The sequence below is a fragment of the Polypterus senegalus genome, chromosome 3 (assembly GCF_016835505.1).
Source record: "Polypterus senegalus isolate Bchr_013 chromosome 3, ASM1683550v1, whole genome shotgun sequence".
Lineage (NCBI taxonomy): Eukaryota > Metazoa > Chordata > Cladistia > Polypteriformes > Polypteridae > Polypterus > Polypterus senegalus.
In genome coordinates this window covers 230853804-230873103 of record NC_053156.1, presented here as the reverse complement: position 1 = coordinate 230873103, position 19300 = coordinate 230853804, and the positions used below count along the sequence as shown (strand labels likewise).

The 19300-nt window shown below is 37.1% G+C and overlaps 1 protein-coding gene across 3 annotated transcripts in view; it reads right to left on the bottom strand.

Moving 5' to 3' along the window:
* Positions 1-19300, bottom strand: part of LOC120525961 (immunoglobulin-like and fibronectin type III domain-containing protein 1) — a 105700-nt gene that overhangs the window by 46979 nt on the left and 39421 nt on the right. Inside the window, exons 5-12 of one of the 3 annotated variants that reach the window (XM_039748706.1) lie at positions 18996-19095; positions 15514-15552; positions 13269-13314; positions 10371-10554; positions 9219-9332; positions 7997-8165; positions 6998-7270; positions 1287-2489 (exon numbers count right to left, since the gene is read on the bottom strand). In XM_039748706.1, coding sequence (XP_039604640.1) covers positions 1287-2489; positions 6998-7270; positions 7997-8165; positions 9219-9332; positions 10371-10554; positions 13269-13314; positions 15514-15552; positions 18996-19095 — 2128 coding nt within the window. The remainder of the gene's footprint in view (positions 1-1286; positions 2490-6997; positions 7271-7996; positions 8166-9218; positions 9333-10370; positions 10555-13268; positions 13315-15513; positions 15553-18995; positions 19096-19300) is intronic. The other 2 variants (XM_039748708.1, XM_039748707.1) reach the window with 2 other exon arrangements.

Genomic DNA, 19300 nt, shown 5'->3' with positions numbered 1-19300 from the left:
CATCAGATAGAAAAACTTCTCTTCTGTTTGTGATGTCAAAAACACCAGCGTTCTTTATTCCTCATCGCTGCATTATATGCAGTGTACTTCCTGATTAGCACTCGTTGATTGTCAGATCTCATGCACACAGGTCCTGACCCACTAAAGACAAGATCAAACCTTTTTGATTGTATTGTCACAAGCCTGAATAACGTGCAGGACGCTATTCTCCAGCAATCTAGAATAACACCATGCTGCAAAAAAATACCATTGATATTTTTATTTTGCCACTCTATGGTAACTCATCAATATTCATGAGTGGGCTGAAATACTAAAGCAGTTTTAGAACAAACTGAAACTGAACCATACGTTGAATCAACTGATAGTGAGGACAATATAAATTAGTCATCAGGTGTTGTGACGGATAGTGAAACTGATGTATATGAGACTGTGTGACTGAACCACTGGATTTTACTGGTGAATGTTCACTGTGGTACAAGTAGGTAGGTGGCAAAATGTCTGCGGGCAAATAGAAGGACAGGAAAGATGTTAGCCCCTTAAGCACTATTCACAATGTCAACTATTCGTGTCAGGGAAATGTAGAAATTTCTAAGCCTTGTGATGTGGTAGTTTACAAGAACCTAATTTGCACATTGATCATGCAGATGAGGAACTAACATTGTACCATCTCTTGTGGAAGCAAAAGAAAAAATAGTATAAGAACAATGAGCAAACAAACATGCTTCTATTGGCTGTACGCTATTGACTGTTTCACACAAAGGACATAAACTAAATCTGCATCAGAAGAGCAGTAGACATTATCTATACAGTACCTTTCTTAATGTATTTATGTTGCCATTTTGCTATTTACATGTTTCTGTTTAACGTAATAACATTTTTTCCTGTTGAAAAAACAATTCACTATTTTTGGCTAATTTTCTTGGGGTAAACATAACACTAAAGAGGTTAAGGCACATAGAAAGCAAGTCCTAGGCAAATTCTGTGATTTTATAGGGAACTGGCCGAGACCATCCTCACTTCAAATCCCCTTTAAATTCCCAAGTTATGATCAGACATAATGCACAGCAAGTATCGAATTTAAATGTTCAAATGCAAGCTCTTCCTTTAACATTTTAAAATAATCATGCTTTTGTTAATTTTTTTTCACACAAATGAAACATCCACTAAATGAAAAACACACAAGTAGAGGACAAATGCAACTTTCTACTTTTGAATTTGGTTCTTTTAAGATTAAAATCATAACATATTCAGTTTGTTGTGGCTTCCATGCACAGGTTCTATCATACCAGAAGGGGATTCCTCGACCAGCAGCTTCCGTCCTGAACGCTTGTTTTTCCTGTTTTGGTCTTCTGTAAGTCCAGTGACATTTGGGCTTGATTCAATGCAATTTCGTCCAAGTCCAGATTTAGCAGAATTATCATATCCAAGGGACTGTGTACTAGGACCAACAATATCTTTGCCTGCCCCCAAATCTTTCTGTAATTGTCCATTTACATCTCCTGATTTTCCTTTCAAGCTTTCTGATATGCCTTTTCTATTAGCATCACTATCTGTCACAGAGGATTTTTCTAGAATAATGGGACTCCTTTTTTCACCCTCACTAAGACTTTTGTTTTCACTTAAGTTTTCACCATAGCCATCTGCAATCCTTCCATGTTCCCCTCCTGAATTATTTACAAGACCTGCTTTTTCATTCAGTAATCCGCTTACATCTTTGTTCCCATCATTGCCAGATTTGTTTCCAAGACCTGCCTTTTGATTCAGTAATCCACTTAGTTCTTTGTTCCCATCATTGCCAGATTTGTTTCCAAGACCTGCCTTTTGATTCAGTAATCCACTTAGTTCTTTGTTCCCATTATCGCCAGAATTGTTTCCAAGACCTGCCTTTTGATTCAGTAAGCCACTTTGTTCTTTGCGCTCATCACCTTGCCCTTCAGTTGCACCATATTTCTCCTCCTGACCTACTTTTTCTGACAGCGATAACCCTAACCCATCATATCCTAAATTCACATTTCTACCATGGCTTTCATTTGCATCACATAAAATACCATCATGTCCATATTGGCTGTCTCCTGCACTACTACTGACAACATCAGAGTGCCCACAGCTTCCTTTTCCACCTTTCAAATCATGTAATCCTGTGAGGTTTTCTTTACTTCCTTCTAAATTTGTTCTAATTCCTTTCTTATCTCCTCCAAGGGTCCCAATAACTTTCTGTCCAGATGTTGAATCCTCTAAGCTACTTTCTGAGTTACTTCCCTGATACCCATTAAGGGTATCTTTCCCAAATCCATCATCAAATCCATTAACAATTACTTGATCTTGCCCTAAGCCATCATAATTCTGAATTCCCGACTCTCTGTTCAGAGTTCCTTTTTTTGCCCGATTTTGGCCTTTGCCTTGTTGGTCCTGCTCTTGATTTTCACCTACATCTGTGACTTTCCTAGGTTTTCTTTTGGCTCGAGAAGCTGGATCATCACTTTCTTCAACTTATATAGTAGTTTGATAGGAGTGCAATACAGACGTATGGGAAGGGGAAGAGGCAGAGAGAAAGAGAGAGAGATGGAGAAGGAACATGATGAAGATGAGACAACATGGTCATGAAAGCAGGGATACAAGCAGCGGTTGAACATAGGATATCTAATAAAATGAAAAAGGGTCAGGGATAACCTTAAAGGAGCAGAACATTTAGTACTAAGATAATTTGTACATGAAAAAGATGAAGAAACACAGAGAAACTATACATATATATATATATATATATATACATACATTATACATGTAATATATATACATTATATATTACATTTCTTTATTTCTATCTCTATCAAAACCTAATTTAAAAAGGTTTTCATTATTTCCATGAACACCCAGTGAAGAAGCATGGCAGAGTACAATAATTAACTCAGACTCAAATTGGCCATCTTGATAGGAGAAAGTGATAACAATGGTTAGGTACTGTAAATATTTATTAAACTTAACAATCTACCCTATGCATGTATGCCAAACAACTGAGACTAAGTGGCCACTTTACAATGCGTCTGCCGAATGTTAATGACTAGTCAATCGATTAAAGCATGATGTACGTGGACACAAATATTTAAAACAGGTAGCCAGAAACCTTAGGGACAATGTGTGCAAAATTTAGAGAATGAATAGATGAGACTTTTTATACAATACTGTTGTGAATGCTAAACATGCCACCATGTGTATTTTATCAGAAGCAACTGTGCCTGCGTGATCAAGAATGGTCCACCACACAGAAAACAGCCAGATAAATAAAAGAGGTCAATTAATTTTTCACATCAGAATATAAAATTAATAATAATTTACAAACAGTGTTGTATGACAGTGGGTGCCTGAATTAAGTTCTGCCTGTGTCAACACAAAGCATGGTGTACATGTAGTAAGAACATAAACACTAAGCAGTAAAAGGCTGGAAAATGAATTCTGGCTTCTCTGAACAAATCTGATGAGAGGACATGGGTATGGTTAAAATGCTATGAGTGATTTTTCAAACAGACCAGTGGTAACAGACCAATAATGAGAGGTATATTTTCATGGCACAGCTATGATTCTCAGATGATATAAACATTAAACATTTTTTGAGAGGTCTGATTTTTGTTTTAATTATGGTTTAAATTGTGGAGAAATTAAATCTAGTTTTATTTTTTCTTTAAGCTGTGTTAATTTTGATATTGTTATATTTCCAATTTTACTGCAACACCATTTTACTTTCTAGCAGACTCCTCCATTTTGTTTAACTGTTACTACAATGAACCAACCTTTTACTAGGGGGCATGGTACCAGAAGATGAACACTGTGACATCATTAGTACAACAGGATAAAGGTTGATGTCGAGCACTGAGTCCAAGATTGTGGACACTAAACAAATTACAGAGCTAGTGTGATTTTTGTATAAACAAAATTTTAGTGTAAAGTCTTCTTGCATCAAAATTCTGAATATAAATTTTTAGCAAACTTTAGTGCTCTGGCGCATGGTTGACAGTATGGTTATGATTTATCTTTGTCTAAACAAAATTACTTTTGGTTTGGCTTTAGTTTTCCTGATATTTTTTTTCCATCTCTTGATCCTTAAAGAGTATTTTTTTGCCCTTTTGCAATCATGGTATAGCAGGTACACACTGAAAACCAATATACAAGTTGGGAAAAGTTCAAGTGGAGTAAGATATCTAAAAATTGTTGCCACTTGTGAATTTGCCTATTGCAATATGATACAAATTCATGTTACAAGCTATCATAATCCTGGAATGGTTTCAGGGTCCTGAGAATGAATAAAGTTAGAAGCAATTGCTTCCCCAGTCACCAGATCTCAATCCAATTAATCATATTTGGAGTGAGATAGAGCTATTTGAAGTAGAGATCCATCTCCAACTAATTTGCAAAAACTTTGGTTACATTAAAGCTGACAAAGGTCATCATCTTTGTGCCACACTTGCAAGACTTTATTGTGTTTGTGGTGACTCTTTGGTATTTTACAAATTTTTGCAAATATATTAAAAAGAAAAAAACTGAAATATCCCATTGGAACAACTATTCAGACCTTTTACTCAGTACTTTGTTGAAGCCACTTTGGCACGGTTTACAGCCTGGAGTCCTTCACTCACATGGATTTGGGGATTATCAGCCATAATTCTCTTAAGACCCTTTGAAGCCCTCTCAGGTTGGATGGAGACCATCAGAGGACAGCTATTTTCAGGTCTATCCACAGATGTTTGATTAGATTCAAGTCTGGGCTTTGACTAAGCCACTCAAGAACACACACAGAGTTGTTCTCAAGACACTCCTGTGTTGTCTTTGCTATTTGTTTAGGGACATTGTCCTGTTGGAAGGTGAACCTCTAACATAGTCTGAGGTCCTGGAACAGGATATCTCAATACTTTGCTCCATTTAGTTTTCCTAAACCCTGTCTAGTCTCCCAGTCCCTGCTTCTGAAAAACAACCCCACATCATGATGCTGCCACCATCACGCTTAACTGTTAGAATGGTATTGTACAGGTGATGAGTGGTGCATGGTTTCCTCCTGACATCATGTTAATTTTGTTTCATCAGTCCAGAAAATCCTGTTTCTCATAGTCTAAGAGTCCTTTAGATGTCTTTTTAGGTGTAAAGCCCAGATCAATGGAGCACTGCAATGAAGATTGTCTTTCTGGATGTTTCTCCCATCTCCACACAGATTCTCAGGAGTGCAGCCAAAGTGACCATTGGCCATTGGACACCCCTGTTACCATGACCTTTCTTCCATTACTGCTCAGTCTGCTTGGGTGGTCAACTCAGGGTAAAATTCATGATTGTTCCACACTACTATCATTTAAGAAATTATGAAGGTGGCTGTGCTATTGGAAACCTTTAATGCAGGAATCTGTTTGTAGCCTTCTCTCTCTGTGTCTCCACAAAATCCTATCTCTATGCTCTGTAGACAATTCTTTCAACCTCATTGCTTGGTTTTTGTTCTTATATACATTGTCATCTGTAGGACCTTATATAACAGGTGTGTGCCTTTTCTAATCATGTCCAACCAAATGTATTGACCACAGGTGGAATCCAAACAAGATGTAGAAACATCTCAATGATGAACAATAGAATGGATGCACCAAATTTCAAGTGTCTTAGCAAAGAGTCTAAATACTTGAGTGAATGTTATATTTCAGTTTTTATTACTGTTAACAAATGTGCTAACATTTCTAAAATCCTGTTCTCACTTTGTCTTCAAGTTGTACTGAGTTTTGCTTGATGTGGGAAAAAATGACTTTAAATGATTTTAGCACAAGGCTGCAGAAAAAGAAAATGTGAAAAATAGTGAAAGTGTCTGAATACTCTCTGAATGCAGTCTTAATTAACACACCATGCCTTTTTATATATATTACAGTTAACACTTTGGAAGTATGCTGAAATAAATTTAACTGTTTACAGGTTACACTTGCTATGTGCACGTTCACTTCTAACATTAATTTCAGAAAGGTCATTAGCTGAAATTGTGCTTTTCTTTGACTTTCCTGAAATCGTAGGCTGAATACTGTAGTTTGCAAATCTGCATTTTTATACAAACTTTAAAAGAATTAAAGCTTTGTAGTAGAATGAATGAAGTATGAATGGTACCATGATAATGGTGACATTTCTGTGCTGATACAATTCATGCAATGGAGACTAAGAAGAAATAAAGGTGTTCAATGGTACTAAAAATAGTAAGAAAAGTGATGGAAAGTGTATAAAATATACAGTCAAGTCTAAGTAGTACACATTTAGAAGGATCCAATGGCAGCAGTCCAATGACCTTAAAGTGCAGCTAATCTATGGTTTCCATTGCCTGGCTTGCTTTATAGCAGTGGGGACTACAGCCATGCAGATGTAATTTTAACTTTTACTTTTCCAGATCAGAGTAACAACATGTTGTACAACGTTTGACATAAGTCAATGAAAGTACTCTAGACACAAGATGGCTATTGAAACTGACACTGTGGTCTAAATATATGAATGTTCAAGTAATAAGGCTCAAGCATATTTTAAAAACTTTCTGGTTTTTACCTTGTGCTTGCTTTAAAAAATGCTCTCCAAGATGGACCTCAGGCAAGTGATCCTTCTAAAGCAGCTGTATCAATTTAAGTACATGATTCATTGAAAGGTGATGCAATTCTTAAAAAATATCAAGTATCTTACTGATAATTAAATATTGCAGAGGGTTTAAAAAAGATTGGTTATTAAGATTAAATCCCTAGAGCTGAAGTGTTCATCAAGGTGGCCATTTTGGTCTTCAACACCCACACTGCTATGCTTCTCCACCACAGCATTATATTAGCTTGCTTAGTTAATGGAGGTAATTGATGTAGCTTTCTCCCATTGGCTAACCCTCTACCATTGTGCAACTCCAAATGGTGTACTTTCCAATTTTGAAGGACTCTTATATATGCAAATTACACTTACTGTGACCACCCCCCCCTCTCCACCCCCCATCATCCTTCATTTACAGGTAACTTACTTTCCACCATTAGCCAGGCGCTAGATGAACGGATGCCTGCTGCCACTGAATAGATGCCTTTATCAACTGGCATGACATCTTTTATAATCAACCTGTGGGTGAGGCCATCTTCAGACACAGTGAATCTATACTTGTCTCCAGCCTCCAGGGTCTGGTTTTTGTACATCCATACAAGTTTGGGGAGAGGATGAGAAAGAGTCACCTCAAAAAAGGCATCCTCGCGTTCCTTACAATGGACCTCCTTCATGGGGCTGGTGAAGTTAATTGGAATAACTGAAAGGTAAGAAGAAGTTTTGTTTTCATTACAGCACTTCTTGATTTAAAAAAAATGCTTGATGCTCCACTGTTATACTCCTAGAATTTTAATAAGTGGAACACAGAATGACCATAGAAGAACATATTGCTTTTTCCACCAAATTTAGGGTTAGGGGTAGGGTTAGTCAGGGTCATACTCACTTCACATGTAAGTATGATGTGGAAGTAGGCAATTTCTATTTGTACCTTCAGCTAATCACTGGGGCACCATGCTAAATGGTGACATTTCTATACTAATGCATTTGGCAGTTATTGTGTTCTATTGCGCAAATTTGTTTCCTCTTCATGAAATGTAGTCTGAATAGCAGAAAAAGAATACAGTGGTGGTGACTGACTAAACAACTCTGTGCAGTTTTTTCTTTTTTTTTAATTAAAATCACATTGTTATCATCTGTTGATTATCATCTGTTACCTTCCTTTTGAAAATTGAGGAGCAGGTTGCTTGACTGCAATCGCCAAAATGTTCCAACAGATGGAGGTTGGACCTCTCCACAATGACACCTGAGCTAGTTAATTAACCTGTCTAATGCTTATTTTTTATTATTTGACTGGCAATAAATTATTCCAAGAAATAAAATATTGAAAATATGAAAGAAAGGCTTAATGAGATAAGACTAAAAGTGGAATTGCAGTGGTCTTTCACATGACATGTCACATGTTTGCACTTTTAGGAACTCTACTTACATTTTGAAGGTAAGTCTGTTGAGAACACATTGACTTCCTCTACGTCCACCTGGTACAGTCCAGCATCTTCTGGTAGAAGGTCACGGATTGAAAAGATATATTTCTTGCCAACTTTTCGCAAGTTGTGCTTCATTTCCATATCTTCGCTATATGGAATGAGTTGGCCATCCTAAAAATATATATCAGTTTAACAGTTCAAGAATTGTTCAGGATCCTGGAATAGCTGAAATATAATGGTAGCACTTTAGTTTTGGTACTGCAAAAATGCATTTATTACTTATTTTACTCTGATGTTACAAGACCTTCACAAAGGCTTCTTTTAGTCTTAATTATGCTTACAGTATAAAGCCCCAGTAAAGTTAAGTGTGGAATTTGGTATACTGGTAAAATTACTCATGAATATGAAGGATTCACAGGTCTTGTACTTAAATATGCAATATCAAGAGATACTGGTCTCACTTAAGTCAACTCTGACCATTCCAAAGTGATGTTATCTTATTGTACATATGAACAGCCACTTTACTGGTGCTTTGTAAGTGTCATTACAACCAAAAGAAGCCTTTGTGAAGGTATTGTTACGTAAGAGTAAATGAGAAGTAAATGCATTTTTGCAGTACCTAAGCTAAACTGTCACCAATTTAATTTTTAGAGAATAAACTACACTTTTCATTTTCGTGTTTCTGTGGATTCAAATATCCAAAGGCACTTAAAAATCATGATTTATATATAGCGGTTTTGGTATTACAACAGTTATAGTACAGGTAGTTTATGTGACTTGGTGGGGGCTACACAATGGCTGAGCTCTTTGGTTTGTAGAGCACTGATTTAGCAAATATTCCAATCAGAGGTTCAAGAAGTGAATGTCCATCCTGTCTTTATGCATTTAGTGGAATGTTTTAATTTTATTTGTGATGACACAAAAGCTAAGGTTATTCATTCCAACATTCATCCAGGGTGTCAAACAGCTTATACTGTCCACACTACTTTATTCTTCCTGTTGTTCATCTATCATACACACAGCAGAGGGAGTGACAGAGACAGACAAATGGATGGACAGCCTCATCGTTGGATAGACGGACAGACGTGACTGTCTATCTATGGTAATGAGCTTTGACTGGAAATAAGTCCAGACTTGACAGATCCACTGTTTTTTCCATAATCAAAATGATACCACACTGCCAACCTGCATTCAATTAGCCACGTTACCTCCCTTTTGGCTCACCTTATACAGAAGTATCCTGCTGTTTTCATCTTTCAGCTGCATCTCAATTTCAAACTGAGCAGAGCCCTCATTGGTCACTTGAATGTGTTTCAGGTTACTGATGGCTTCCACAAACTGGGAGCAAAGGGTGGGAAGGGCAACAGGCAAGATGGGTAGTTAAAAAGTCACAGGTAAAAAATGAAGAAGACAAAATGGAGGGAGAAAGAGAGAGGGAGAGATGGTGGGGACGTGTTAAACAAACAAGATGATGAAACAGGGTAAGATGGTGTACATTATGATAGAAAACTGGGAATTAGGCATAGCAACTCCAGCAGCACATAAATCTGTTTGCATTACGCCATCATCATTGATGCAAAAGTGAATGGCATCATGCAGCAGCAGAGTCTTATCAAAATATGCTTTTATCTTTAATCATTTTCTTGCTTGGATGATTCTGCTTTGGCATGTAATGAGTAATGGAGTTTAGTTCCATCTAAAATTATGCAGCCTAAAGTTTAAAAGATTTTATCAAATTCCATTAACAATAAGGAGCACTTGGACCACAGGTATATCTGATGGAATGCCATGCATGTGAAGTTACCAAGTGGTTGACATTTTTATTTTTGTGGGCTCTGGTTTCCTCCTAAACCAGATGTGCCTCACCAGATGAAACTAAATGTATTTTCATCCAAGTGGGTAATCTAGAAACATGGCATGAAAGTAAATTTAAAAGCAAATTGGAAACACTGGTGCATGATGTGCCATTAACATTAAGTACAGCTTTGCAGCCATCAACAAATGCATGCCTGATAAGTAATAAACTGGAGAAAAATGCAGCTGTTTTTCTGAAGAGGAGTAAAAAATGAAGGAAATGTTGAGATTTGGAAGACCTCACATACATGTTATCTGCTGTATTAAGGCTGTCACATGATTTCTGGTTTATAGTCTTATAGGTGTTTAGTCGTTTAACAGTACATCATGACATTATGCCATTAATGCAATTGCGTGTTAATATTGATGATTTCATGAATGATTAATGCACTGTTTAATAGATTTAAGAGCAGTGATGCTGAATGTTTGCCAGGTGCTGTTTTAAATATCTTACATAGCAATCTGCATCTTATTTTTGCAATTAAGATGAGGACGAACACATATGTATGCTGCGTATTGTACCTTGGATTGTTCTTCTTCTCTCTCTTTTTTCAGCTGATTCAACTTTTTGAGCATGCCACGGAAATCAGTGATTCCATATTCTATGCAAATGCGCTCATAATCTTTCTTATCTGCACTTAAAAGAACTTCCCAAACTTTAGAGTCCAAAGCTTTCTGTTGACGGGATGGTTCTTCTTTTGGAGACCTATGGATGCAGAAAAGAGCACAAATTTATAACCATATTTCAGTAACACACTAAGAAATGTTTTACCTGGGTTTCTTTATTAGTTGGTTAAAGGTCTGTAACAAGACTTTTATTTGGCATTAAGGGTATAGAGGAGGGGCTACCTAAAGTTCTTATGTCAGTCACTTACTGCTATGTAACAATGCCTTAACAAAGACTTTGTTTGTGTTACTTAATAATAATATTAACAACAATAGGAATTGTATTAGAGTAACTTCTTAAGACACTCATTGTAAATTGATACCTGGTGCAAAATTGGGCTGGCTTCAGAATGAGCAATAGTTGTCTGGAATTGCCAAGGGGTGGAGCAGTGATAAATCCTGCTGTTCTGGGATCAAATCCAAATCCAGTCATTTGCTGTGTGGAGTTTAAGTGCCCTTCCTGTGTATGCGTAACAGAGCTTAAGTGGACCAACAAGCCCTGTTAGTCACTTGCACCAATGGAGTTCTCCTTTGTAAGGGTCTAATATCACACCTCTAGGGTCTCGTGGTGACGGCTTGAAATGGGATTGAAGCTAATGCAAGTAGATCTTGATTATATCTACATGGATTTTCCTCTAGGTATTTTGTGTTTTCTCTCTAACATCTAACCCTCTTGTGTATTAAGTTCATTAATGACTTGAAGTTGGCCTGATACAAGTAAATGTGGATGTAAATGCATAAATATGCTCTTTAAGCTGCCTTCTGCTCAATGAGGTCTCCAACAATCATGAATTGAACATATTTACATAAAGCTGTAGAAACAGCAACAAAAAAAATATTATCCTCTTTCTGTTAAGTTGTTTTAACTGGTTGTACAGTAAATGTAGGTGTAAAGGAGCATTGTAGACAAGAGGAAGCTTAACAAACCAGTGAAAGGCTTCAGAAGCATCCTAGAGTTCACAGAGAAAGCCATACAACCAGAAATGCCACATGTTTAACAGTGTGGAAACCACCAAAGAGCAAAGGAGTAGATTTAATGAAAAAGTGCTCTTGAATCAATCACTCTTTGGGCACTGAGATAAAATGATAAGAAAGGGTTGGGGGCTGGCAGCAGAATGAAACAAGTCCTCCTATTGGTGACAACAAATCAAGGCACACAAGGCTTTTGGGACATGGCTACAGTCTGTGTTCTTGACCCTGAATTTATTTTTTAAAGTAATCTTAAACAGAGGCATGTATCACTAGTTGTAAAGTAGGAAGGTATGGGCAAACATTGCACTAGTAAAAGGAAGACAGGCCGGGGGTCAGAATAGTATAGTTAGTTAAGGGAGTTAAAGGAAGTTTTTAGCTCTTAGGACACAGTATACCCCTCCAGGTAGACAGGGCACAAGATCTGTATTAGGTAGGCCTAAGATGAATATACATTAGGAGTTTGCTGCTTTATTTGTGTTTATTTTATACCTCAGTTTACCCTTTGTTCATCATCTCCACACCTCTCTCTAAAGTTTGGTAGCACTGTAAGAGCTGTGCTTATCATTCACACATCTTATCACAGTGTCAAGATGTGTGCTGCTGAAGTCTTGGAAACATCAAAGGTTTATGAGAAGATGATAACTCCAGACAGATGCACAACTCTAATCTGCTGTGCCACCCAATTCAATAATTCATCAGAAAATTCCAGTTCTAGCTAATGGATTTTCTAGTAGTGATTATGAATATGAATATCCATTGGGGGGTTGGAAACTGCCAAGCAGTCTTCATAGTTATCTTACTTTAAGCTTCTCATTTATCTTGTAGGCTCATTGGACGGAGGAGTGCTCAGTAAATGTGTCGGAGGTGTGAAAGCTACGCAGAAAGCACATCAACAGCCATAAACCATGCTGCGTTAGTCACAAAGACGACGTCAGGAGCAGATCAACAATTGAAAAAGCCAAGCACTTAGTCATCGCAGTTTTAATGATAAGCATTGAGATCATTTGAGTATATAATGAAGGAAATTTTATTTTGCAAGTTGACTTTGTTACACAAGAAAGCATGAGCATGTTACCGCAATTTTGGCTTCCCTTCAATGGCTTCCAATTCATTTTCAAATCCATTTTAAGATCCTTGTATTTGTTTTTAAATCTTTTAATGGTTGTGCCCCACTTCATTTGTCGGAACTGCTGCACCCTTACGTACCGTCTCGCTCTCTCAGGTCAGCAGACCAGATGCTTTTAGGTGTTCCCAAGGCACAATACAAACTCTGAGGTGATCAAGCTTTTTCAGTTGCAGGCCCAAAACTCTGGAACGATTTGCTGTTGCACGTTAGGCAGGCTCCTTTGCTAGCTGTCTTTAAATCTTATTTAAAAACACATTTTTACTCTCTGGCTTTTAACCCAGTATGATATGTTGGCTATCTGTATACTTTTTATTAAGAATCTCTTCAGTTCCTATGTGTTTATGCGTTTCTGTTTCATTTACTTTTTGATTTTGTGTGTCTGATATGTTGCGTTTTCTTTTTTTATTGTACAGCAAATTGGTCAGCCTTGATGTTGTTTTTAAAATGCTTAATAAATAAATAAAGTATGTCTTTACTGATTCTTTAAGCTATATCCCTTCATGCTAACAGAATATTCTTAGAATGGAAATATTTGTGACGTAGTTATTCTGCAACGATTGATGGAGCCATGTTAATAAGATTCTTAGAGGCACAGCTACTCTAAGTCAGTCAAGGCAGACTTTCAGCATCATTCAGTTAGAACATCATACTCTTACCGCTTCTTTAGAAGCTTCCGAAACTCTGTTGGATCTTCGTGTGCAGCTGAAAGGAAAATGTATGAAATTGCAAACTTGTAACAGGACGGATCACAGTAAAATACAACTCTTCTACTGATATATTGAATGTGCATTCAGTTCTAGACCTAAAAGAATGTAAGAAACACCATAATAATTTGGTTCATAGATAACTAAGAAGGACTGAGATATGTCTCCTGAAGCTCTCCCTTCATCTGGTGTCAAAGAGACTACATTAGAAGAATAGCAAGGCATTGATGAGGGAAATAAGACTGCATGAACTGACTTTTAATGTTCCTAACGTAACTTGGTGAAACAATACATAAGTCGAATAGGGTTGAGGAACTTCTTTCAATGGGGCATCAGCATCATGAGTCACAAATGTGGTGTCTAATATAGAGAAGGTCTACTTAAGTTCTGTTCATCAGCATTTTCACCAGTAGACAATGAATGGGCTTTAGCATTATTATTAACATTAACTTTCATTTTATGGGAAAAAATGTCCATTCTAGCAGAAGATTTGAAGTCCATTCAACTGTACACATTTTACCCCTCTTGCCATACTTATTCATAGTGTTTTGTGTCTTAAATGTAATGTTTTCAGATCCGATATGCTCACTAACAACCATCCACCATGCCCCCCTCAAGAATACTATCTGACACAAACAATGTTTGCACAAGACCGCTTTCGATATGGTGAAAAAGTAAGTACCCTTGTATTTCAGCTCTGTGGTCTTCAATTTCAGGACATACAGTGGCTATGAAAAGTATTTATTCCCGTAAGAGTTTTCAAATTTTATTTTTCTTCATTGAATAACAGTGGATTTAATTTGGGCTTTTTGACATTGACCCAAAGAAAAAAAGACACTTTAGTGTCAAAGTGAAAACAGACTTTTGTCAAAGAGATCTAAGTTAATTACAAATAGCAAACACATAATAATTGATCACATAACCATCGTCTGCTTCAAGTCAGTATTTGGTAAATGCACCTTTAGTAGCCATGGCAGCTCGGAGTCTGTGTGGAGAGGCTTCTATCAGCTTTGCACATGTGGACACTGCGGTTTTCCTCATTACACAACTGCTCAAGCCCTGTCATACTACATGGGCATTGTGAGTGAATGGCCTTTTTCAGATCAGCCATAAATTCTCGATAGGATTGAGATCTGGTCTCTGACTCAGTTACTACAAAATATTAACATTGCTGTATTTCAGTTTTGGCTTTAGGCTTGGGGTCAATGTTTTGCTGGAAAACAAGTCATTTCCCAAGACAGAGGTTTCTTACAGACTGGATCAGTATTTCCTCCAGGATTTCCCTTTATTTTGCTGCATTCATGTTACCTTCTACCCTTGTAAGTGTTTTTTCATAATGTGTAGTGTTTGGCCAAAAAGCTCTATTTTGGTTTCACCAGACCACAAAACCTTTTTCCAAGTGGCATCAGAGTCTCCTGTCTTCCTTCTGATAAGCTCTGTAGTTGAGATTGCTTGTGCATTTATTCACTTTTCTGTGAAGCTATGACTTGTGAAGCACTGGGCAACTCTTGCTGCATGTACAGTTCCATGTAGTCTCAGCTACTGGAGCTTGAAAATCGTTCAGAGATCTTATAGGTCTCTTGGTTGCGTCCCTCATTAGTCTTCTTATTACATGGTTTCTGCGGGAGGTGTACTTTAGACAGATTTACAACTGTGACATAGTCTTTCTATTTTCTAATGGTTACTTTAAATGAGTGCCAAAGGATATTCAGTGACTTGGATATTTGCTTGTATCCATCCCCTGACTTGTGCTTTTCAGTCGCATTTTCACAGAGTTGCTTAGAATAGTCCCCTTGACGACAGGCAGGTGATCTTAATTTAGGAAATGACGTGACTACTAAAATCCAATTGGCTCCACCGCTGATGTGTCATATTAAAGGGGTGAACACTTATGTGATCATTTATTTTGTTTTATACTTGTGATTAATTGTGTAAGGATCTGCTTTCATTTTGACAGAAGAGTCTTTTTTAAAACCAATGAAATGTTAAAAAAAAGTATTTTTGTGTTTATCTGTGTCAAAAAAGCCAAATTAACTCCAGTATGATTCACTGTTATCTAACAATAAATTATGAAAATGTTGAAGGGGATGAATCCTTTTTATGCATAAAGAAAATAGCAATCATATGGTCCTCATAATGTCCAAAAATTAGGTAAAACTAACCTCAGGTTAGAGAGACAAATAATCTTAAAGCTCACCTTCCTGTGCCTTTGGTTTTGCTTTCTTCTTAAACCCAACTATAAAGAAACAAAAAAAGAGGCAAATTAGAAAATACATGCCAAGAAAATAAAGCCTTTTTAGCGTTTAGGTTAAAAAGATGTTTTCTCATTACAGGCAATTAACCTCTAGAGATTTTTTTATTTCCGCCTATGTCCTTGAAACTAATGAAAGCATTAATTAATTTAATGTTAGAAAAATTAAATATGACAAGGGTAAATCAACATGCTCTGGTTTCAGATAGCTGTAATTAATATCCATGCATTTATTCATTTTCAAGCTTTATTAATCTAATTATTGTTTTGCTGTGGGCCAGCACCTACTCCAGCAACACAAGTGCAAGACAAGAGCTTACTGTGAATGGGGTGCCAGTTCATCACAGAGTGCTAAAAGTCGCTGGTTAAAGTAACACTAACATTTAAGGGTGTATGAGAAAAATCAAAAAACCCTAAGAAAAGGCCACATAGGCATCTGGAAAACATGAACATTTCTTAAAAAGACTGACCAGGTCAAGGGTTGAACCCTGTCTTGAGGAGATGTAAGGTAGTAGGACAGCCACTGAGCCATCATCAAAATTACCATGTCAGTGCCTGGATGTAGTAGTGTTAATCATTTCACTATCCAAGACCTTAAGAGCACATTTCAACACAGGAGAATGGTGCACTTTAAGCTAAACAGCTTTTGAGTATAAGGTACTGGAAATATGGGAAAACCAAGTGGCAATACAGGCCTGAACAATGCTAAAGATTCAGTAGAGAACCTGATTGGCAAGTGTTAAAGGTAGGGGTTTGAACTTGCAAGGGATACACAAGTACTGTAGTCTTATGAATCAATACCACAGACACCTACTATCAACAGTTCATCCATCCATAGTATAAACCTTCATCTTCTATCATATGGCTGTAGGGAGGTGACACTGGTCATGGCAGCAATTCATTATTTGGTCATAAGGCAAAATCAGTTTGTTCCTTAACATTCTCATTCACAAACACATGCACACCCATTCACACTTATTTGTACTGGGTAAATTCACGACTGTGATTCAGTCTAGGTGGCAATCTTCCAAAGTGGACGGCTGGCACCTCATCAAGGATTAGATCCTACCGTGTAACAATGAGGTGGAATTGGCACTGGCCCCCAATGACCATGAACTGTATAAAGTGGTGTTTCTCAAACCTATTTTCTTACGGCCCAATCTTGCCATTCTTAGTGCCTTCGAGACAAATGTCATGATGCCCGTCAGATTGAGCGTGCGGGAGGTCCCCTTGGAGAATTGCTGCCGACATTGATATGTCATTGATACACTGATATTGTATCAGTGTTGATTGCTTATACTGCTTGTGGCAACACACTTTGCAAACAGGACACAATGCTTTCCCATTGAATACAACAGTGTGTCACGACTTTATGCAACCCAAAAGGTGGCAACTTGGAAAATATGGTATAAAGCAAATTCGGAATTTTGTTATGACTCAAATTAATACATCTGTGCAATGTGAGTAGAACTTGGAGTGTCCAGAGAGAATTTGCATCTATTCTGAAGGACTGACAAATCCAGGGATATGACACCGGATTGTGAAACCACAGTCTCGCAGGGCTATGCATGATTCTCGAAAGAGAACATACATCTGGGAGCAACTCAATAAAACGTTGAAGTGAATGACATCAAAATTGGCTGCTGAAAAGACTCCATTCATAGGGTCTCTTCCTAAAAACCCACCCCCCCAATTTCCCCAAGTTTGCACACTTTAACTATTTCGGGTTCCATTGTCCCATTTCTTTTCATGTACTCGAAAAAAATAACTGAAAAAACAAGAAGAGAAAAAAAGAAACTAAACAAAACACTTGACAATGACAGAAAATAGAAAGCTAAATTTGCTGTTTTCAATTTACGAGCTCAGTAGCACAATAACGCATGCTGCCGACAGAAGAGACAGATACACACATCCATGTAGATCACTGCTGGTACTTGGCCCCATGCATTTGAGAAGTTCTTCTTGTTGCTACAGTATCTTTCTGTCATTTTGACTATTGCATTACTATATGGTAACAACAGCAAATAGAATTTAGATAAACATTGCAGTCATTGTGTATACAATGTGTTAAAGCATTGCAGCTGTATACTAGCATGACATGTTTCCATTCCCAACTAGACAGTAATGATAACTTACTTTAGTTATTCGTTTAGACATGCAGTCAGAAGGTGTACGCAGTGCAGCATTGTTCATGGCTCTGCTGGAGAACTGTCATCATTATTGGGCACATTTACTGTTTTGGGTGTACCGAGGATGGACAACTACATTTCCTGTGGCTTTTCTTTAACAAATCAATTAATGGGAACGCTTTTCACCTACTTTTACTTTGAAGTAATTACTTCAAATGCATATTTTGCAGTTTATATTTTCACAAACATAGCTGCCAATTCTTTCAGCCTTACATTGACTCCTACACAATTGTCATAATTGAACAACAGAGAACATACACGGTACTTGCAACAACGTATCATTCACTTTTACCACGAATCAGATGATGTATTGAAATGCCAATGAATAACCTCATTTTGCAGAACGGTTTTTCCCTTGCAACAGATTATGTTTATTTTTAACACATGCAATGTTCTCTCCCCATACGCGTCACACATTCATACGTTTAATAGGGGGCACTTTAGGAGACTTTTTGGCTGTAGGAAGTCGATGGTAATCAGAAACTTGCCTGCTCTCTGTCAGGCGAACCTGGTTAACACAAGCACCATTGCTCTTTACAGTTCAAAATCACCGCCCCTACTTTAATTGTCACTGAGGCATTGGATTGGTTTAGAAATGTCACACAAAGTGAGTCATCCAATTTTTCACCCCCAATTTTAAGCAACATTCATTCATGGTTGTCTCCAGATGTATGTATTACACTTCAGGGTCTGTGAGACTAGTGAAACTATGACAAAGCAGAGCTAACAGCTCCACCATGCTTCCCACTTCTTAAACCATTTATTTGTTTTCATATTTTTTAATTTACATTTTTCTTGTGCCGGAATTTGAAAATTAGACTTTGCAATAGGAAAAATAACCATAAGGTAGGAAACAGGTAGGAAGCACAAGGTAGGAAATGGCCTTGTTAAGCCTTATTAATGATGTCAACTCACCTGACATATACCCACCCACCATGCCAGTTAGAGTCACCTAACATAGCATTTACAATCTAAAAACACTTCACACATTAGAAATAGTGAATAAAACTCTAGGATTATTTCTGATCAAAAGTTTCTAAATTGTCCTCTAGAGACAGTTATATTTTATTGTTTATTACTACCATTAGTAAAACTTATTTATTAAAATGCTTTTCCAGTTTCTGTGTAAATTTGCTGATTAAGACATAAGTATTACACTAACATCATCATTTTAATTTCTATAATTTCTGCTCCTATTGTATAGCAGTACATTGAGTAACCAGGTTTTTCCAGACTTACTTTCAATTACTATCAGGTTGGCAAAGCACAGAGCTTCTCCATACAGATTGGAAGCGGAGCATTTGTATGTGTCTGCATCCTCACCGGTCACACTGATTACCTGTGAAAAGAAAAACGAAAAAATCTTACATGTGGATTATATGAAAAATGTGAAATAAAAAAATGATTACTATGTCAAAATAGTACTTTATAAGGTGTCATTTCAAAAATGGACCAAACCTTTTAACAGTGTGGATATAAAATAAGCATAATTCAAATAAAGATGCAAGCAGTATTTGTAATGGTTAATATTGATCAAGAGACAT